The sequence below is a fragment of the Typopeltis vanoorti genome, chromosome 1 (assembly GCF_054136105.1).
Source record: "Typopeltis vanoorti isolate ZY-2024b chromosome 1, IOZ_Tvanoo_1.0, whole genome shotgun sequence".
NCBI lineage: Eukaryota > Metazoa > Arthropoda > Arachnida > Uropygi > Thelyphonidae > Typopeltis > Typopeltis vanoorti.
The window spans coordinates 169,781,743-169,805,015 of record NC_143549.1 but is presented as its reverse complement, the minus strand read 5'-3'; the positions used below and the strand labels follow the sequence as shown (position 1 = coordinate 169,805,015).

The 23,273-nt window shown below is 34.9% G+C and overlaps 1 protein-coding gene across 1 annotated transcript in view; it reads right to left on the bottom strand.

The window, feature by feature from the left end:
* Nucleotides 1-23,273, bottom strand: part of tst (superkiller complex helicase subunit twister) — a 362,155-nt gene that overhangs the window by 157,523 nt on the left and 181,359 nt on the right. Inside the window, exon 13 of the mRNA XM_090399997.1 lies at nucleotides 16,139-16,245. Coding sequence (XP_090256123.1) covers nucleotides 16,139-16,245 — 107 coding nt within the window. The remainder of the gene's footprint in view (nucleotides 1-16,138; nucleotides 16,246-23,273) is intronic.

Sequence of the window (23,273 nt, the reverse complement as noted above, 5' to 3'; positions counted from 1 at the left end):
TTTAACCGGGCGACGCCTCAGCCGGCATGTAATTTTGTCATGTTGTACCATTATTTTTTATTTTGGTTTAACCAATAAGAATACAATTTGGTCGGCTAAATCCCAAATTGTCAGCCCATCCTCGTTCATTCAGTATCAAAGTAGATACCCAACAGGGTGCACCACGAGAAGGTGAGGATTGGACATTAGGTCAGAAGCCCTGGTCGGTTCTCCGCATTCCTTTAAAGGCTATGTGGAGGTCTCCTCTCAGTTATACAGCTTTGACCCTTAAGCATCCCATATATATATATATATATATACACATATACATATATATATATATATATATACACATATACACACACACACAATGGTATCTCGCTAATCTGAACTAATAAAATCAGTGCTCGTTCAGATTAGCGAAAAGTTTGGATTAGTGAATTTATCCCCAATAGACGACAATAACTAGCAAAAATAATCAGATTCTAATGGTACATCAATTTAATTCTGTAAATAAATAAAGTAACTGATAGAAAAAAGCTACTGTACTGTAATGTAAAACTTAAAAAATAATACAGTACACAAGTTTATTTTAGTATAAAATTTAGTTTTGTATGTGGCAGTGGTGGCCGGTGAAAATTTTAAGTGGGGGTGCTGCATATACAAAAAAAAAAGTTTTTTTCCGAATCAGTGACGAATTTATTAATAAATAAATTTACATATTAAAAAATTGCTGTATTAAAAATATTTCATCCTTCCTCGAACAAACACCAATAATAAAAGTTTCATATCAATAGCAATGACAAGTTTCATATTAAAGCGCAAAAGAATATCGACGTTAGATATCAGTGCATTTGTTTCGTGTAACGATAATTGAAAAAATATAATTCTTTTCATATTTTCAACAGTGACACTCATCATAATTCAGCTTTGTATTTATAATAAATAAATAATTATATTTATTTTAACAAAATAAAATAAGATTTACAAAAAATAGTTCACCACGAACACACACCAATAATACACATTTCATATCTCACAGAAATAACGCTCAGAAGCATATGATACACTGCCCAAACGGCAGTGTCGGAATGACGTGCAATGACAAGTGCAAACAAATATCGGCGTTAGATCACGGTGCATTTGTTTCGTAATCTAAAGCGTTAATCGAACAATTCCAATTATTAACTATTCTATCAATGTCAAAACATAAGCTGTAACCTTTAACATGTTGCATTGCATTTATATAATGTTGTAAGCATTGTTATTATTTATAAACACAAACAAAATTTAATTTTTTCATTTTTTCCTTGTGCTGCAGTGTCGCAGTGCTTATGTATGAGCTACCACTGGTATGTAGCTATATTGTTGAGGATTCTGATTTAATAAAATTGCATAGTTCGGTACATAACTTAATTTGCGTAAAAAATATCACTTTCTTGTACACACACAAAAAAAGTTTCGCAAAATAACACACAAAAAAGTTTTATTTCTTTATAAAAAAAAGTCACTGATTTTCTTTTGCTTCTTGGAAGCTAAACTTTTTTTGAATGCTTCTTCTCGGAGCTGCATTAGCAATAAAATTTTGTGGAATGGTGTATCATTCTGCTTAGCCCATTCTATACGCATATTAAAACTGTCAACTGCCTCTTCATGTTTTACTTTTTTTTTTCTTCGAGTTCTTTATTGTCATCATCGTCTTCTAATTCATTCTGTAGCATCATATTTATAATTTCAGCATCTGATTTGATTTCGAATTCGGTGATTCATGCCTACAGTACAGTATATTGTACAATATAACTGTACAATCGACAGTATGAAAAAATACTGTACTGTAATAATAATAAAATAAATAATAATAATTATTAAATAAAATTAATAGTGCACAAAATAAAACTACGTAATAAATAAAACTTTTTTTTCCTTTCAAACTGCAGTTCAGATTACCGGAGGGTTCGGACTAACGAGATATCACTGTGTGTGTGTGTGTGTGTGTGTGTGTGTGTGTGTGTGTGTGTGTGTGTGTGTGTATTTGTATTTGCTTGTTTTTCCTACTTTTTCTTTCATTCCCCTCTCCCCCCTTTTTTTTCTTCTTTCTTTTCCTTAAAGTTTCCTTTTGGTGTAAATATTATCTTCAAGATGTTGGGAATATTGGATTCAACCCTATTTGGGGTACCTACTACACTTAAAAAACGAACATTTGTTACAATAAGAAAAAAATTGCAATATATTTGTTGTATAATGAAACCTGTGCTTAGTCTATTCATGACTAAACATACACATGTAACCACAGTAATAAGATTTTTTAATAAGTAAATATTTTGTCCTAAGTATCATAAGACATCATCAGTACAGTTAATTCAAACAATACTAGGAATCACATACAGTTAGGGTGCATGCTTACAATGGAGTGCAGTGCGTGCTCTATGCATGCAGTAATTACTGTGGTTAAGTGTGTATGTTTAGTCAATTGCAATAAATATAATGGAGCAATTTAAATTTGAAGGATGATAAGCTCTCTTTCTTTTAATGTCATCTTCTTTTTTCCTTCCCCTACCATAATTAAAAGTTACAAATACTGTTTGTTCACCTAATTTCTCCCACTGAGATGATGAGGACTAGTAACCAGCAGTACATTATATAGTATATAATGTAATAATTATATGACGCATTGAATAAATGTTATTCTTTTTTGTCACTAAATATCTAACTTTTGTAAAACAAATGCAACAGCTCTGCTAAATATATAGTTCACCTAGAAGCGAAACTGCATAACTAAGGTAAGAAAGAAGTATATGAAGTTCATCTGACTAATTTGAGAATAAGTAAAATGATTGGTTTCAAACCACTCAGGTGGTGATGAAATTCAGCTACCATCTATGGTCTGGTGGTAGATGAATAGTACCGTATGAGTTATAGCTAACGATCTATATACAGTATTTTACTTTTTAGAATGCAAACTCTCTCTCTCTCACACACACACACACACACACACACACACACACACACACACACACACAATGAATGTTCAATCAGTGGCTTCCTAATGCAGATATTGAGGGTGCATGCACGCACGCACTTGAATCCATGTTCATGGAATTCAAGTGATTATGAGCAAGGTAAAAGAAGTGGTGCTAGATATCTGTTGCAAGTATCATGGAAACTGCTTCTCTTCTTGCAGTTCATGTGCAAAAATTTCTACATTGTACCAAATGTTGTCTAATAACCAGAAAACATGCAGCCATGAGGTAGTCCTTGCAGTCAAAGAAACCTTATTAAAACTTATTGTGCAGTCAATAAAAGGGCTAAAACTTGATTATATAGCAGTAAAATGCAATAGTTGTCTATGAAAAAACATATTGCAATTGATATGCATAATGCATCAGACCCTATCTCAGTAGAATATCACCAAGTGCCACTCTTATCAGCTAAAAACTAGTAGATATACGAGTGTGGTCTGAAAAGTTCTCGGCCTCGACCATAGATTATCAGCAAGATTTTTTTTTTCTAATTTGGACATCTGTCATAAGCATCCATGTGAAATTGCAAGTCATTCTATCAAGTAGTTTGTTTTATACAGATCTCTGAAGCAAAAGTGTTGCCTGTATCCCTTGAAATGGATAAAATTGAGTATCGTGCAGTTATAAAATTCTTTGTAAAAGAAGGTTTAATGCCAAAGAGAAAGTCATTTGAAGTTCATAAAAGTTCATAAAAGTTTAGGGGCACTCTTCTTCTTCATTTTCGACAATTAAGAAATGGGCTGCCGAGTTTCAACATGGCCGTACCAGCCCTGAAGATGATCTACGTGAAGAATGTCCAAAAAGTGTAACACCAGAAATCACTGATCAAGTGCACGATATGGTATTCAATGACCAGCAAGTCAAAGTGCATGAAATTGCTGAAACTATAGGCATTTCAAAAGAACGTGTAGGGTATGATATATTTTGCATGAAGAATTGCAAATGAAAAAATTTTACACAAGATGGATGCAGCGCTTGCTCGCAGCAAATCAAAAATACACTCACATGAAAATCTCTGAACAGTGCTTGGAGCATTTTAACAAGAATAAAACTGATTTTGTGCATCGATTTATTACTATGGATGAGACTTAGATTCACCATTACACTCCAGAATCCAAACAGCAGTCAAAACAGTGGAGAGAAGCCAGTTGTTCAGTGCCAAAGACAAAGTCTGCTCTATCATCAGGAAAGATCATGGCATCGATGTTTTGGGGTGTTAAGGCATTCTGTTTATTAATTATCTTGAAAAGGATAAAACAATAACCGGGGAATATTATTCCGATCCTTTAACCAGACTAGATGAAAAAATTCTTGAGAAAAGACCCGGTTTGCAGAAGAAAAAAAATCATCTTTCATCAGGACAATGCACCTGCTCACAAAAGTATTTTGGCAATGGGAAAATTAAGGGATCTGCATTATGAATTGTTGAAACATCCACCCTATTCCCCAGATTTGGCTCCCTCTGACTTCTCTCTCTTCCCAAAAACTAAAACTCTTCCTTGCTGGTCAGCGTTTCTTCAAATCAAGAGGTGATTGCAGCTGAAGAGGGATATTTTGAAGATCTTACTGAGAACCACTACAGGGATGGGATAATGGCAGTGGAGCATCACTGGAAGAAATGTATTAGTCTTAATGGAGATTATGTTGAAAAATAAAAATAATTTTGAAATTATAATTTCATTTTTCATTGTTAGGCCGAGAACTTTTCAGACCACCCTCGTACAGGGAGAGAGGAACATTAACATTGGATACATGAGAAGGGGGAAGAAAGAAAAAGTTCTCTAATCTGATAAATATCAGTTCCAGTTCTTATTCTCACAGCAACGTGGTATTGGTAGAAACACCATGAAACATATCCTTTACACATTTCCCCTTACATTCCAACACTAGTAGAATAATATCTAAATGCAAAAGCTTACTTTCCTTCAGACACGCTTACAAGTTTAGCCATCAGTAATAGTTCCAGTAGTGTGGTGATGCATTGTTAGTTCTGGGACTATTGGAATAACTCATATTTCATTGGTCTACTTACTGCTCTTCATCTCATAAATGCTCCTAAAACTGAGCATTTATGAGATGAAGAGGTAATAAGTTCACAACAGAGATCCACTGCAATCCAATCAGAAGGAAATGCAGGATGTGATCAAACTTGCAATACCCAAAATCTAAGTGGAACACAGATTCTGAACCTCATGCTGTCTAGTCCCTGATGAGTTAAAGCTATTCTGATGGCTAATTGGTAGCTGTATATACACATCCTTTATCACTTATATAAGCTTTCATATTCAATCAACTACCGAACAGAAGGGAAGCAAGCCTTCATCCAACCTGTACCTAAAAAAAAAAGAAGACAAATGTCAGCAATCTAACTATAGTCTCACTGCTCTCATCTTAGTACTTTCAAAGTCATGGAAAAGGCTATTAACAACAAGCTTCTTCACTACTTGGAGACATCAATTAATTAACAATCACTAATACAAATTTCACATCTACAGTTGACCTCCTTGTTAACCCTCTCATGCATGAATTTTTATGTTCATTCATAAAAAATTATAATGATAATACAGTACCATTTAATCTTACAGTATTACCATGAATTCATTAATTTTGCTAAATTTGTGCCCTGTATATGTTAAAACTGATATCCTCATCTGAGGACATCATTTTTATGTGTCCTCATATGAGGTCCTTATGCATGAAATGGTTAACCACATTCAGCTTTGGACACAGGCCATGAAACAAAAATTTAGAGAAATCCAGATTGTCACTCTTGATATCTCAAAAGCATTCAACTGTGTTTGGTATCAAGGCCTGCTGAACATGCTACCATCTTATGGCCTTCCTCCCACACTCTGTGATTTGAATGCCAGCTTCTGCACTGGTCGTTTACCATGTGGGATGGCTTCCTCTCATCAGATTTCTCTATCAATGCTGGGGTACCACAGGATTCTGTACTCTCGCCCATGCACTTCCTTCTTTACATCAATAACCTTCTCTCTTTGACTTCAAATCCTATTCACAGTTTTGTCAATGACAGTACTCTTCAAAATCAGTACTCTTAAAAAAAATCAGAACTACCTGGTGGACACAGGAAGTTAAAGAGGCAGTAAAGGAAAAGAAGAAAGCATATCAAAAAGTTCCTGGCAAATAAGTCAGCTTGTGCTCTTAGAAAATATAGAGACAAATGCAACAATGCTAAACACTGTGTAAAACTAGCTAAACAAAAGTCAAGGAAGGACTTTGGCAAGAATATAGAAAATGAATATCAAGAAGGTGAGCAAAATATTCTGGAGGTTGTTGAAGAAGCTTAGGAATGGAGGAAAGAATGTTGTAAAAGGAGTTAGAGATGATAAAGGTGACATGAAAACTGGAGAAAAAGATATCCTTGAAGTATGGAGTAATTACTTCGAGAAATTGCTAAATGAAACAAGCAGTGATGACAGCACAGTGATAAAAAACACTGACCAGGCATGCAGGCAGGAATACATATCCATACTTGAAGTAGAAAAAGCCATCGAAGGCTTTTTCTACTTCAAGGAAATGTGGACAGGCAGCTGGAGTAGTTGATATTCGACAAGAAATGCTGAAGTATGGTGGTATAAGTCTTACAGTGGCTGCACTGCATAGTTCAGAAAGCCTGGGCAGAGGGACGAATTCCCAATGATTGGAGTAGAGCTCTCATAGTACCCATATATAAAAAGGGAAATAAAACTGAATGTGAGAATTACAGAGGTATTTCCCCTACTGAGTGTTCCTGGCAAGATCTATGCAAGTATACTTGAGAAACGGTTAAGAAGAATTGTGGAAGAAAAGCTTGGTGAAGAACAAGCTGGAGTCAGGCCAAACAGAGGCTGTCAGGATCAGATCTTCACTTTACGACAAATAGTCGAGAAAGCATGGGAATATAACATAGATCTGTATTTCAGTTTTGTCGATTTGGAAAAGACATATGATAAGGTGCCAAGAGAGAAGCTATTCAATACGCTACTACAGTTATATGGTGTCAATGGGGCATTATATCAAGCAATACTTAGTCTTTATTTGAGTTGTAAGTCAGCAGTTAGAATTGAAGGAAGTACAGGAAGATGGTTTAATGTTAACTCTGGTGTGAGACAAGGATGTACATTATCCCCTCTGTTATTCATTATCTATATGGATCACATTATGAAGGAAAGTGGTATTAAACATGATATCAAAATTGGAAACGTTAATGTCAGCTCTTTGCTTTATGCGGATGATATGCTTCTAAATAAATCTGCCACAAGTCTGCAAGATTCTCTGACTAAATTGAATACCTGTTGTAATAGATATGGTATGAAGGTCAGCAATAAAAAGACAAAGACAATGAAAATAGGCAGAATCATTGAAAATGTCAACTGTGTTGTAAATGGAGAACCTGTGGAACAAGTAAGACACTTCAGCTACTTAGGCACGATTTTTACTGAAGATGGTAAATTAAATATAGAAACAGACAACAGAATCAGTAAATCTGGTATGGTGGGAAGTCAATTGAATAAATTCATATGGAATAAGAGAGAAATTAGTCGGAACACTAAATTAGTGTATACAAGACAGTGTTCAAACCAGTTTTAACTTATGGATCTGAGAGCTGGGTCAGAAGTAAAACACTTGACCAAAGACTAGAGGCCGCAGATATGAGAGTCCTGAGAAAGAATATAGGTGTGAACAGATGGCATCAATGGCAATATCATATTAAAAACAAGGATATCAGGAAAGAACTTGACATTGTCGGCATCCAGGAATGCGTTAGCAGAGCTAATCTCAGGTGGTATGGTCACCTAAACAGAATGGGCGAGGAAAGATTAGCAAAACAAGTGTTCTCTGCCAGGTTGGCAGCAAAACGACCCAGAGGAAGACCAAGATATAGGTGGATTGATACAGTACAAAGTGCCTTAGACGATAGAAATATAAGATCTGATAATGTTGGAGTCTTGACAAGTAACAGACTGATTTGGGGGAAAATTGTAGATAGGAAGTTAGTAATGATATAATTTTTTCATGTAGTACTATGATATCCTGTACACCCCTTGTGGGTACATGGCAGGAATTTGATGACGATGACAGTACTCTTCATTCCTCTTCCTCATTTGAGAAGTCATGTAGTACTTAAATGATAGAAGCATCAAGATCTTCTAGAACAAATTACTTAAATATCAATCTCCTCAACATTCTCAAATGGGGATTGAAAACAACTAGAAAATTTCAATGCCATAAAAACTCAACCCTGCCTTATTACACAAAAGAAAAACCCTACTTTATTTAGTAGATCATTATCTTGAAAGGCAGTTGGAACATTATTCAAAGTAAGTGGGAATAATGTTCCAACTGCCTTTCAAGATCAGCTTCCACTTCTTGAGTTGACTGTCGCATCCAGTTTATCCTGGTACAAACATAATTACATACATACATAACTTCTTGACCTCTAAAAAAACCTGTATTCTTTCTGTTCAAAACATTACTTCTCTTCTCAACTCCTAACACTTTATAAGTCTAACTAACTTTGCAATACTGTCCCATATTTGGGCTGATGCATCCAAAACCTCCCTAAGAATTCTTGATGATATATATAGAAGAGAGCAATCTGTTTAATAGGTGGATCTTCCCTTACAGACTCATTCAGTCACTTTCTCATAGGTGCTCTGTTTCTGAACTGTGCATTTTCTACGGGTACTTTCATGGGCATTGTTCATCTAAACTGACCACTACCATTCCTCCACTTTCTTTTATGTAAGAACTAGAGCTACCACTAGTCAACTCTAAACATACCAAACAAACTTCATCATCTTTCATCATTTTGACCCCCTCTATTCTTTGAAATAATCTCCCCATTACTGTTTTTCCCACTGAGTACAACCTCCAACTCTTTAAGAAACATATCAATAGATTACCTATTTCTCCATAAATATTTACCCACACATGGCACTGTTTTGTTATGGTTGCTGTGATCTTTCATGTGTGTGTGGTCATCATAATGAATTGGACAAGTGTACATATACTTTCAAAAATGACTAAGATCTACAAAGATAATAAGCCAAAAGGCTATTTTACCGGCGAATTTGTTAATTAATTTGTTAATTCGTACCCGGCTATAAAATAAAGCGGGATTTAACATCTCCCTCTTAATTATGACTAAGATCTGTTTAGAAAATTTCCTTACAGTAGTAATTGTAATGGTAGATAATAATATTATAAAAATGTTTACATATGTGTGTGTGTGTGTGTGTGTGTGTGTGTGTGTGTGTGTGTGTGTGTGTACAATTTACTTCTTACTGATGATGAATGGTTTGCATTATGAAAGCAATGGCACAAAAGTAGGCATGGGAAGTATTCTCTGAAGTAATATGAATGTACTTTGTATTGAACTGAATTGAATGAATGTATTAAATATGAATGTGAAAAAAAAAAAAAGTGGTGGAAAGTAATCTTGAGCTCACAAAAGGTGAGCTCAAGCAACTTAAGAAGCATCTGTCATGTGGTATAGAAGAAAAGAGAATAAAAGGAAAAGTGAGAGAGAAGAGTATGAAGAGTATGAAAGAGCAAGAAAGGGAAAAGTAAGAGAGGATTGTAATGATTCTATGATAAAATGTATGCTTGATGAGAACATAATGAAAACACATTACTGATAATAAACTGAAGAAAAAACTGCAACCAACAAAAAAGTAGAAATTAAGGAAAAATATGGTGGCCGGCCTGGTTGGCCGAGTGGTTAGCGTATCTGCTCTCCAGCCAAAAGGCTGCGGGCTCGAATCCAGCCGTGGGCATGGATGTTTGTGATTGTCTGTGAAAATACTAGCGGTGGTGGTGGTCAGTAGTTGATGGCATTGGTGTAGATGATGAAGGCAGTTGCGGTTGGCAGATATGAAGAGTTGTAGAGTAGGTGCCTTCCCTTGATGAGTCTTTGGACTCCCTGGAGGTGTTATGTAATAATAATAACAATAATAATAATAATAAATAACTGTTCATTTGAGTCTAGCTGGTGCGAGACAGTCCAACAGGAAAAACTATATCATTAGTTTCTGATAGAAACCAAGAATTGCACAGAAAGATGTAGATGTGGCATATTAGAATGAGTGTAACCTGATTATTATGGGGTTTTTTATGATAAATTAAGAAGACAAGTAGCATGTTATCTTTTATTATTATTATTATACCCTTTATAGAGTTAGCAGACCCAGTGTGGGTGGTGCATTCAACTGATATCATATTTATCATACTAAATCTTAAAATCCTTAACAATCCCTGCATTGACAACATATTCTGATAATGTGTTTATATATAAACTAAAACATATAAACTTTGATATAAACTAAGACAATTACTTACATTGCGACATATTAAATCCCCATCTGGAGTATGCATATATGTATATACAAAGAGACAAGCCACCTTATGATCCACTCGGTATGTTAAAGTAACACTACTATCTATTATCTATTATTAATCAGACATTAATGCTACTAGCATGATCTCAGGTTAAAAAAAAAAGCATAGAAAATAAAAGCACAGTACAGAAATTATTTTTCAGTACTGTGCTTTCAATCAGGGAGAGAGTAATTGTGTCTTAGAGGTTGTTAAACATGGAATTTTCAAATGAAGAAGGGGATTATATGTGGAACTACAGAACTGGTGATTGTTACTAAAAAATTTAGAAGGAAAAAAAATGGAGGATGTCAGTAGCGTGTGAGATCAGGTGGGGGGGGTATTCTAGACACCCAGGAGGATAAACCATGTGGGAGTTAAATAAATGAGCAGTATCATTAAACAGGAGCTTCAAAAAAGAAATATGGATGGAATAAGAAAGTAAAAGGTGATCAGCATGCTAAATAGTAATATAAAGCATAGGCAAAAAAAGGAAACTAACATGGTAAGGAGGACAAAATCAGATTGTGAGAGGAAATTAGCAGTAAGCTAAAGGAAATCAGAAAAAGTTCTCTTGCTATGTAGTAAGTAAGGGAAGAATGATTATGGAGGTGACAAGTACAAAAGAAACAACTGAGTTATCAAGTGTTAAGGTTGATACACCCTCTCTTCCCTTTGCAAGAGAGGGTGTATCAACCAGATAGAAATACAATGTGACAGAGACTATCACTGCATGGAAATGGATATACAGCTGTTGATATGAATAGGATGGTGGCTGGCAGACAAAGAGATATCAAAATGTGGTATATGGTGGAGTAGAACCCAAGAGAATGAAGGTGATTATTGAAATGCCACAGAGATCAAACTAGGGCCAATGGTGTTCATTTTTTATATTAATAACAGAGAGAATGATCTGAGGAGGAATATCCAGTTATTTGATGATGATATAAAAAACTATTAACCATTGCCCGCTCTAAAGGTAATGTAGAAATCTCGCAGGATGATTTAAAGAGATTGGCAGTGTGTGAGCAAAGGATAATGGTTATCAGTTTAATGTGGCAAAGTGTATAGTGATGCACTTTAGGATAAAGATTACAAGTTGTATATTATGTTGATGGTACTGGACTTATAGTTTAGTCCTGGGATACAGGGGCGATGCTAGACAGGAAGTTGAAATTCAGAGAGTATAACAAAAACAAGTGAGCAAAATAGCTCAAAGCATCACTTGGATATCAAAGAACACATTGAAAAATAAAGACAAGAAAGTTATACTCCCTCTTTAAGGGAGTATAAGGCTTTGATATAATCACATCTCTTTACTCTGAGCACAGGTTCCAATGCCTGGGTTTCTTGGAAATGAGATAATAGCAGCAAGGATCCAGAGCTGAATGACCAACATAGTGTGAAGACTATAATTTTTTCTTGGAGAGCTCAATGAATGTAAGGAAATGCCAGAGATCATCATGAGTTCTTTGACAGCAAGGAGAAACAAGTTTAAAGAGAAAGATAGGTATTATGAAAAGCAGCTAACATGGGTATCCCGTGATGATTCTTTGGACTCTATGAACATGCCTGTATAATAATAATAATATATTACCCATATAAACAAGTCATGGGAAAACTTTGGCAAGAATATAGAAAATAAATATCAGGAATGAGGCAAAATATTGAAGACTACTGAAGAAAAAAAAGTTTAAAAAAAAGGAGGAAAGCACACTGTAAAAGAAATCAGAAATAGTAAAGGTGACATGAAAAATAAATATACTCTAGATCAAGGTAATTATTTTGAAATATTGCTAAATAAAACAAGAACTAACAGAATGGTGATAAAAATTATTCAAAAGGAATACAATCAGGGATAAATACTGACACTAAAAAAACTGAAATGTTGAAATTCTTGTGTAGAGGCTTAAGTGCTGTGAGGACATTATGTTGGAGGTTTAATGGATTTTTTACAACACTCAAAAATAATTAAAATAGAATTTAATACTTCCTGTATTTCGTCCTAGTCACTAGGACATCTACGGGGATTATAAAAACAATTAATGTAACATACACACAAAAACTTACAATGCTAAGTCCAACCACGTGGGTGACACTAAAGTCCTATCTAGGTGGAGCGCCCTCTAAGGGCGGTCATAGGTGACCTGGAATGTAAGGTGGGACCTCTGGCGATGAGTGTTTCCCAAATCTTCGGAAGCTTAATGCAACCATATTTATTTAGATTTGGTTGGTTTTTGAGAGCTGCTGCTGTTTCTAAGAAAAGTCTCTCTTTCTTGAATTTGCTGTGGTGGAGCATGGTGGTTTTCTTCCATGATACTCTGTGAGTGGTGTCCAATACATGGTCAGCCAAGCCTGAATGGCCATAGTTGTGTTTAACGATGTACGACTTGTGTTCCTCCAGGCAGATGGATGCTGATCTGTCTGTCCGTTCAAAGTACGCAAGCTTACAGGAACATGGTACTTTGTAAACTCCAGGCAGAGAGAGAGAGAGAGGAGGGAGCTGATCTTTCGTAGACCGGATAAGGGTAGCAAGGTTGCAGTAGGGCTTATGTGCTGTGTATAGGTTATACTTTTTTAGTATCTTGGCTATTTTTTCCGAAGTGCCACGATTGTAGGGTATGGTGATAGCATTTTTAAATTCTTGTTGACAAGAGGGACGGGGAATGGGGGAGGAATTGATTATTTTTTTGATACTGTGTTCGCTGTAGCCATTGGAGAGGAAAGTTCTGTGTATGTGATTAAGCTCAGTAGTGAGGGCAGTTCCACCGGAACAAAGATTGTGGGCTCTCTTGGTAAGAGTTTTAATGATGCCATATTGTTGCGAGGGGTGGTGGTGGGAGAGTTTGTGAAGAGTATCTGCCTGTGTGTGGGGGTTTTCTGTATACAGTGAAGGCAAGTGTATCATTAGGCAGGCATGTGACTAAGGTGTCTAGGAAGGGTAAACAATTGTTCTTTTCCTTTTCCACAGTAAACTGGATTCTTGGATGTAGGCTATTGAGATGACTGAGGAAGGAGTCTAACGTGTCTGGGCCATGAGGCCAAACAGAGAACACATCATCTACATATCTTAGCCAGATAGATGGTTTGAGTGGGTGAGGGGGTGAGAGGGGGGGAACCCTGGCGGTTCCCTCTATCTGCTTGTAGATTTTGTTCTTCCAAGAGAAATACCCAGAGTTGATGGCAAAGGAAAAGAGATCTAAGATGTCAGAGGGAAAAACGTTTTCTAAGAGAGATAAAGTGTCAGTTAAGGGAATATTGGTAAACAATGAGGAGATATCAAAGCTTACTAATATGTCTGTATTATTCAAGGTTAAATTTTCTGTGAGGGCTTTAAAGTGGGTCAAGTTTTTTATATAGGATGCGAAATCATTTTATGATTGTATTCGCTGGTATTAAGAACGACTGTGGCATTACCCTTATCCGCTCTAGTGATGACGATACTTTTTTCTATGCGTAGTTTCAGGAGAGCCATGCGTTGGGCATAAGATAAGTTACTTTTTGGGGGCAAAGAGTGAGCGAGGATGTTGGCTACGTCGAGTCTGATGTTGTTGGCTACCTCCGACGGTAAGCAACCGATCCCCCGAGCACCGGGTCGGGATACAAGATCGGTCGGGATACAAGAGTGATACCGAACTGCGTTAAAATGAAGATCAATTTCCATTCCAAAAAAGCACTCCGTATATATAAACGTGCCAGCCTGGCATTACTACGAGAGCAAATTGCCTCTACTCGTACCGCCCTCGCAGTGACGAACGCCGCCATTGGCTCCCTACATTCTATTTTAATATTAAATTCTATTTTAATTCATTTTGAGTGTTGTAAAAAATCCATTAAACCTCCAACATAATGAAATGTTGAAAGGCAACTGGAGTAGATGATGTTCAACCAGAAAATGCCCAAGCATGGAGGTATAAAAGTTTTACAGAGGCTTGCGGTGCAAAATTCAGAAGACCTGGTCAGATATTCAAATTCTGGATGACTGGAGTAGAGCTCTCATATTACCCATAGGAATAATATATTACCCATATAAAAATAGGAATAAAACTGAATGTAAAGTGATCCAGGTAAAATTTATGCAAATACTTAACAAAATGTTCAAAAAAAATTGTGAAAATGAAACTGGGAGAAGAAAACAAGCTGAATTCAGACCAAATAGCAGTTATTAGGATCAGATTTTCACTTAAAAGTTGACAAATCACAAAAAAAACAGTAATCTATTAAGTTTTGTAGATCTGAAAAGGTATATGACAGGGTGACAAGAAAAAAGCTGTTCAAACTCTACAATTGTGCAGTGCAAATGGGACATTATACTGAGCAATATATAGTTCATATTTGAGGTGTAATTCAGCAGTTAGTATTGAAAGAGATACAGAAGATAGTTTGATGAAAATCTAGTGTGACAAGATTTTGATCACTACTAGTTGCACCCCTACATCAACTGTTATGCATCTATATCGATCACATTATGAAGAAAACATCACAAAAAACTCCCGGTAAAAATTGAGGACATTCTTAAATAAATCCAGACAAGCCTGCAGAATTTCTTAATAAATTGAATAATTGCTGTAACAAAAAAAAAAAAAAAAAAAAAAAAAAAAAAAAAAAAAAGAAAATAGGCAGGAACAGTGAAAACATCAACTGCAATACACTGAATAGAGAACCTATAAAACAAGTAACAAGTAAAACATTTCAGTGTATTTTAGGCATAATTTTTTGCAAAGATGGCAAACTAAATGTGGAAATAGACAAGAATTAGAAAAGTTTGGATAAAGGATTGAAACCAAGAATATAATTTCTTGGTATCTTTAATTTATAATTTACAGAATTAGAAAAGCTGCTATGTTTGGGGATTAAATGGATAAATTTATATGGAATAAGAGAAAAACTAGTCAAAACACTAAATTAACTGCACACAAGATAGTATTAAAACCAATTTTAACTTACAAATCTGAGAGATGGGTTGGAAATAAAGCACTTGATTAAAGACTGGAGACCACAGGTATGAGAGTTCTGAGAAAAATTAGGGGAGCAAACAGATGGCAAAGAGTAAAAAGATCATGTCTGATGCAAAAATGATTAAAAAAAAATAATAAACACTCAAAGGAAGATCAAGTTTTAAGTTTGACTGATGAAGTTAAAAATGCCCTAGAAAACCAAAATATAAGATTTGATGATATTTGAGCATTAATTTGAATGAAAATTATAAATAGGAAGGTAGTGATAGCATTAACTTTAACTTTCCATGTATTACTATCATAGTATGCTGTACACTGCTGTGAGAGGGCATATCAGGAATTTGATAATATGATATAGTTTCATAAATCAAATTATTTTCCCTCCAAAATCAGTGGTGCATGAATACCATAACATACATTAGTGCAGTACAGTATAGTATAGTATGTTAGAAAAACAGGTTTTGCTATTTTACTTTAGGCAGACCTTATGTAAAAGAGGTTTATGGAACTGAATAAGAAGGGAATGAAGAAGTTTTTTGTTTTTAATCACAGCTCTTGAGACAGCATTTGTTCAAAAATCACTCAAATAGCTGTTTCTAGTTATTTCAGGTACCTCTATGCAAGCTTATACATTTATTTGGCTATTTGGCAGTATATTTTAAAACCATATTAACCAGATACACGCACCACTAGCTAAAACCATGTCTAAATTTTTTTTTCTCTCCCCAAGTTACGCCCAAAATTAAATTAATAAAATAACCTCAAAGAACCAAACTAAACCAAACATAAGAATAAGCATACCCAAGCCAGTCAGCAAATTCCAACGTATTTGGTACTGTGGCACTCAGAAGAATCAAGTTCACGTGATCAGGGAGCATAATCAAAACTTCTTCCCATACGACCCCTCGCTAAAAAAAAAAAAACATGTAAAGAGCATCTAATTTATTGCTAATATGTTATTCAGCATTAGGATGCTGTCAAAAATCTGGTAAGAATACCAAAATCAGCCTGTGATTTTGTTTAATATGAAAAACTACATATATTGAGTTTCATACTAAGATGTTTATAAAGGCTCATACTAAGCTTGAGTATTTTTTTTTTAATGTATTTACTTAGAAATTTACTTAATAAACTATTTCTAATATTCTACTGTTGTAATAACAGCAGTACCTTAGGGCTCACCATAGAGAGAGAACAGGAATGGCAAATCCATACCCAGTGCTGGACTTGGTCTTACGTTATGCAATACACTTCTGATATGTTGCCTATAGACTCTGTCTCCACTCTTCTTTCATTCTCATCTCTCTTCTCCTTTCTTACTCCTTCCCCCAATGCTATTAAGAGTACTCAAGAGGAAAGCGTGATCTTTTTCTTTCATCTTTCTATTTCTTGCAGTGGGAGTCTGCCTTCGCTGCCAAGGTTCTGGCTTTATCCTCAATGGACCCTACAGCAGGAGTAGAAAGCCAGCTGCAATATTTTGCCTATAACTACTTTGAACAGAAGAAATCAGTCACAGGAAGTGTTAAATATTATCCAATTCAGGGCAGTTGACACATCTCCCCAAACACCACATCAGGGAGATGAGAAGTATGTGAAGTGGCCAGCGAAGAACATCACAAATATATCAATGATAACACATTATTTAGAACTGAAAAACTTAAACCGTTAGTTTAATTAACAAAATTTAAATGCAGTATAGTAGGTATGTCAGAGACACATTGGACAAACAAGGGTTATGTTAACATCCAAAATGCAAGAATGTTTTACTCAGAATAAAACGAAAATGGTGTTTAACAACAATAAAACATGTTTAAATAAAAATGCTTAATTTAAAAAACCTCCACAGGGAGTGCTCAGACCCCAATGGAACACTCAAGTTCCATTGGGGTCTGAGAATCACTTCACATACTTGAGTGTTCCATGCAAGCTACTATACATGGACTTCCTCCAGGCATTTCAATCAAATAGCAAATCTTAAAGCCTGAACCACCTGAGCACTACAAGATTTTGTAAATTGGAGACTATTATCAGCAAAGCTATGAACAGGAGTGGATGTCCCAGAGAGAGAAAATCATTGATGTATAGGAGGAAGAGTATTAGTGAAAGCATAGTGTACTTGGATACTCCAGTAGTGATTGAAAAATTTGATGAGGGAAACTTTCATTATGACCTGCAATGAACAACTGAAGAGGAAAATGGAGATCCATTCAAAAAGAAAAGGAAGATACTAGTCTGGTAAGAAGGCCATGACACCACACTCAAATGCTTTGGAAATATTAAGAGAGACCACTCGTGTGTTCCCAAACTTTCCCATGGCTTGTGTCCATAGGTGAATAAGGTTAGCTAGAAGATCTGCAGTGGAGCAAAAATGGCAGAATCTATACTGGTGATCACTAATTGGTGAATGTCCAAGTAGTGAAGCAGGTGGCTGTTGATGACCTTTACAATTATTTCAAGAGTAATAAAGTAAGGACAACAGTTCGATGGTTGAATTTTTATCTCCCTTTTTTTGGGAACTGGCTGGATAAAAGCTCTTCCAAGCTGTTGTATATGAGTGGTATATGAGTATGACAACTTGTAGAGGCAATACAAGATGGATGTCAGTTCTGGAGCACAAGCGTTTTAGTATATAAGTGAAGGGACACTATCAGTGCCAAGAGACTTGTTAGTATCAAGGCTACTGAGTATTTTTCTAATGTCCTTTTGATGAAATATCAGAGGAGGCAGGCAGGCTGGCTGTGGATACTTCATGGAATAGTAGGAAGAGATATGTCTTGATTGTCTAAACAAGAGCTGGAGGAAAACATTGATGCCAAGAAGGCTGCCTTATTTTTAGGACATTACCATTGAGAGAAGTAGAAATATGGAAGGTAAGAAGTTTTGTTCCTCAGCTTTGGCAAGGGATGAGAGTGTTGTGATTTGTAGAAGACATGTTTAGTGCATTTGGCCCTCACAAAGTCTGCTTTAGATATGTTGATGATTTTTTTTTGCAGTTATTGTGAGCTGTAATATAAGATGAATGAGAGGCTACAGTATTAGAGATGATACACGGAATGCATGCTGAAATTTTGGCTTTGAAGAGTTTTGGCACATTTGTTGGGGAAAACCAAGGCTTGGATAAGGGTTGAAGGTCCTGAATGGAGTAGCACTCATCCCAGCAAGAATAATTTCCGTTATAAGACCAGAGCAAGTGCTAGGTTCAGAAGCGTGACAGCAGCAATAATCAGATCATGGAAATGAGGCATAGAAATCCTGAAGGTCAACCCAATTAGCACTGTTATGGTGCCATAGGATTATGAGACTAATGTTGCATGGGAGAAGGATAATCTGTAGAAAAAGAAACATGGCAAGGCCATAATTCAACTTGTGAAGAGAACAACTAACATCTTCTCTTTGCGTGTGTATTTGTAGGACATGTGGTTAAGAAAAGATCCAGGATGTTGAGATAATGATGAGGATTATCTGGAATTCTGATTGGTGAAAATTGTGCTAAATCATTAATGACAGCAAACGGTTCAGCTTCTCTTCCAGTGATCTGTGAAGTTGGAGAAGGGAAGCCAGTCCTAAAGTATGGATATTGAAATCTCCAAGGAAGATTATCTCACTGTTAGGGTAATTACACTGTATATGATTGACTTTCAGAGATAAATAGTCAAATAGGTGTAAAGTCAGAGTTAGGAGAGTGACAGAGGTAGAAAATGAAGGCAATAAAGTAGATGTATAAAGAAGATATGTTATTTGCCATGGAATCTCAACTGACATCCTCTGTAACTACATCTCACTTAAACTTTCACACATATCTTTCATGATGCCTTTTGCAAGAAGGTGGAACTTGCACTGGAAGTCCCACCTTATATAATATGTTATTTATATTATATTATATTATAGAATAATATAATATATTATCCTGTATTATATTATATAGAATAACATATCAAATATTAAGTATTTGATATGTTATTCTACAATGAATAACATATCAAATTTGGATATCTGTAAGTGGTGATGTTCAGATGTTACTGAAATCAATCTGTTTTTTAATTTGTTTTGTTTTTTTACATGCAAGTTTCTAATTTTATTGGATTCTTAAGCTCTTTTTTTGCTTACTGTTGTAATTTTTCTGATACTTTTCTTGAAATTTTTTTCATGAGTTTTGTGGGAGAATTTTATAACTACAGTGACACTAAAAATAACAAATTACATGATAACCATTGTAATTAACATTAATGAAGTGAAAGTACTGATATTTCATACTGAAAATAATAGTACATCATCAGTGCATAGAAACTAGCAAATCAAAGAACAAAATTACAAGGTACATATAACAATCAGTTTACCAATTAAAAACAGTTTCTGCATGCTAGAAATTAATATATTAATAAATAATATTAAAATGGTGTGCTGTTATTTTCAGTATAAAATATCTCTACTGTAATTATTTACTTAAGCAAATTAATAATAATACATTAATATTAATATTTTATTAATTATATTAACTACTTAGTTGTATTAATTATTAACATATTACTGTCATTTATTGTTTATAATTATGCCACAGGTACCTGAAAGATTAGACATAGTGACACTATATTTTTATAAAAAAATACAGTGTCACTAAAAAATAACCTTTTATATTATCTTTCATGGTAGTGAAGTGAAACATTAGGAAAATTTATGCAGCAAAGGTAAAAAGACTCATGGTCACAACTTTTAGGTGGGAGATGAATTTTATCTTGGTGTGAGATCACTGCCACTATTGGAGGCATGAAGTGGCTTGAAGTTCCATTTTTGGTCTTTAGAGTAGGGCTTCCAGATTATGTAAAAAATAAATTAAAAATACAAATAAAATATATAAAATTGTTAAAAAATGGGGGGAAAATTCTTGGCCCACCCACTATACAAAATGTACTATAGGTTTGCAAATAACCTTTCATGGCTGGGAGCAACATAAAAAATAAAAAATTCCACAGGGAGTGTCCATATCCCAATGGAACACTCAAGTTCAAGTATGGACTTGAGTGTTCCATGCAAGCTACTATACATGGACTTCCTCCAGGCATTTCAATCTTCTATGTTTAATAACACACTTCAGAGGAGAACTAACATAACAGATTTAATTCATCACTTCAGTATGGATACTATGACAGGCAGTATGTGAAAACAATCATCACAAATGGCTACTATCCTACTTCTTTAGTGACAAAAATTAGTTTACTGCTAAATGAAACAAATATTTCATTAATTTATTCCGTCATAAAAACTGGTTAAGTGACAGTTCCTGGACGAGCATAAGCTACAGTTGGTGTCCTATCACACTAGTGGAATTCTTTTAATAATGTATAGAAATATATACATTATTAAAAGAAACAAGACTGCTGTCACAAGATCACCAACTCCAAAATTTAAGCATAGTTAATCCATCTTTCCAATTCAAGCTATGGCAATATAACAAATTCTTGGAACTCTTAATAATAAGAATTCATGTCTAAACTTATTTTGTGAATTCACTTGGTGTTTATTCAAAGGAATGACTAGTTTCAACACCACAGGAGAAAAATCTGGACTGATGTTTCATGTTAAAAGTAGTGTCCACATTCAGTCCTATTCTGTATTGAACAACAGTCTGATTAAAAATGGGTAAACCTATACTTAAATGGCCTTTGACACACACACACACACACACCTGGCAGAGATAAGAAAGCCCATTTATCCTAGAAGAAGACAAAAAGGATAGTTTACTGAATTATTTAAAAGTACAATAAATCTAGGGAAAAAACTGACTCCTCCCTCTTTCCATTCCCATGAAACATAGGAAGTAGCATTAAAGAGAACAAATGAAATAATGAGAAATAAGCAAATGAAATTGCAAGATATATAGAAGAAACAGTGCGAAATAGAACAAAGAGAAACTATACATTGCAGATGGAACACAAAAGACAGGCAGGAACCATAGATAAAGCACACAGAATGACAACATGAAAAGTACAAATGCAAATAATAATGGGAGAAATGAGAAAAATAAGAGTATGAAATTATAAAAATGAAAATCCAAAAATAATTGAACTTAAATTTCAATGTTATCTTAGCTTAGATTAAGGGGTCACCTGAAATCTCCATAATAAATTAAATACTGCATGTAAAATCTATACCATTAAAATAAAAAAAAATCTTCAGCAGTCATGAAAATTAATAACTGGTCATCTTCAATTAAGAGGAAGGGGGACACAAAATGATGAACATTAGTCTTTATTCTGAACTGATCTGCTGTAAATATTACCTTCCTAACTGGACAGAGACCAATGATGTATGATTGGCATGTGATGGTTGTTCTCTTAGAAATGTAAATTAAAGAATCATCTCATTTTGTGTTTGAAAAATTCTTTATCCATAAGGTAAAAAATTCTAAATTTCTAACCAATTCAACATAGCAATGCTCATTTTCTCAAGGAGCACCCTGTGTATTTCAAAAGGCAGGAGTACTCTTTAAGAAAATAAGCACTGCTATGTTGTATTAATTTGTATTTTAAAGGAGCTACATGCTTCAGAAATATAACACCTAAACTTAATTTTGAAAATTCTAGATTTAGAATGTAAGATTTTGACATAAGTTTTTGATTTTAAAAAATGTACAGTACATTCATTAATTTAAGTTTCTGTAACATTTCAAATTTTAAATGTCAATTCTGGATTTTCATTTTTATAATTTATTTTTCATTTATTTTTGACTGCGTTGTTAATATTTCAATATTCTTTCAACATATGGGATTCAGTGTGATGTAGTGTGTTTAATGTATTCGTTGCAGAGAGTGAATGGTTTGTGGTAAGAAAGCAAGAATGGCAAGAATATTTGCTGGAAATGTTTTGTAAGCAAGTGTAAGAAATGCAAGTCATGTTAGGAGTGAAAGAATGAAGTGACTGATATTACTGATCTAAGGCAGGATTGAGGAAGTATTGTGGAGAATATAACAGAAGCAGAGAATGATAGTACACAAAATATGAATGAGAGTTTGAAGGAAGTGTTTGAAAGTAATAATGTGGATGATGAGATGTCAGCATGGAAAGAAATGCATGCTTACGCAGACTCCTTCATTGAAAAATGTGAGTTTGAGCGACTGAAGAAACAATTGGCATGTGGTAATGAAGGATGGAAAATGAAAGGTAGAATGAATGGGAAAAGCATAAAAGTACAAGAAACTGGGAGAAAAGAGATAGTATTGTGCAAAGATAAAAGGATGTAAGTGAGATGTAAGATATGAAAGAGTTGTTAGAAGAAGCAAAAATGACAAGTAAGAAAGTAAAGACTGTGTAAAGTAAAGAAAGTAAAGTTTGCTGCCTTGGTATGATAAGACAGAACTGAGAAGGGTCAGATTGCCAATGAGTTAATGAGCAGTTTATGGATGTGTGGAACAAATCTGATGGATGTAAGGACCTGTATATACCTGATGGACTTAAATGGTGTTGTAGCGTTTGGAGAAAGTGTTGTTTAGTGAGAGCTTGGAATTGCAAAACCAGGGAAACTAGAGATATTGGGAGAGGGTCGCAATCAAGCATATGTCTAGCCACCCCTGGGACAAATGAGTGTAAGTGCAGGAATGACTGCGCAGAAATAGCCACCCTTGAGATAGATAAGTATGAGTGTAGGAATGAGGAGCTGGGTGCAGTTTGCCATGTTTTGAATCCAAATGGGCATGTAATGACATTATGTAAGACCCAAGTGGATATTGAAATGCATGTACACGAATGCCCAAAGTATCAGAAATAAAGGAGCGGAGTTTTTGGCATTGATTAGTTCAACTTGGCCCAAAATTATTGGCATCGGCGAGACCTGGTTACCTGAGAATGATGTAGTTACAGTGATAGAATGTAAGGGATATTGTATTTTCAGAGAAGAGAGAGGAAATAGGGCAGGAGGTGAAGTATTATTAATGAAAGCTAA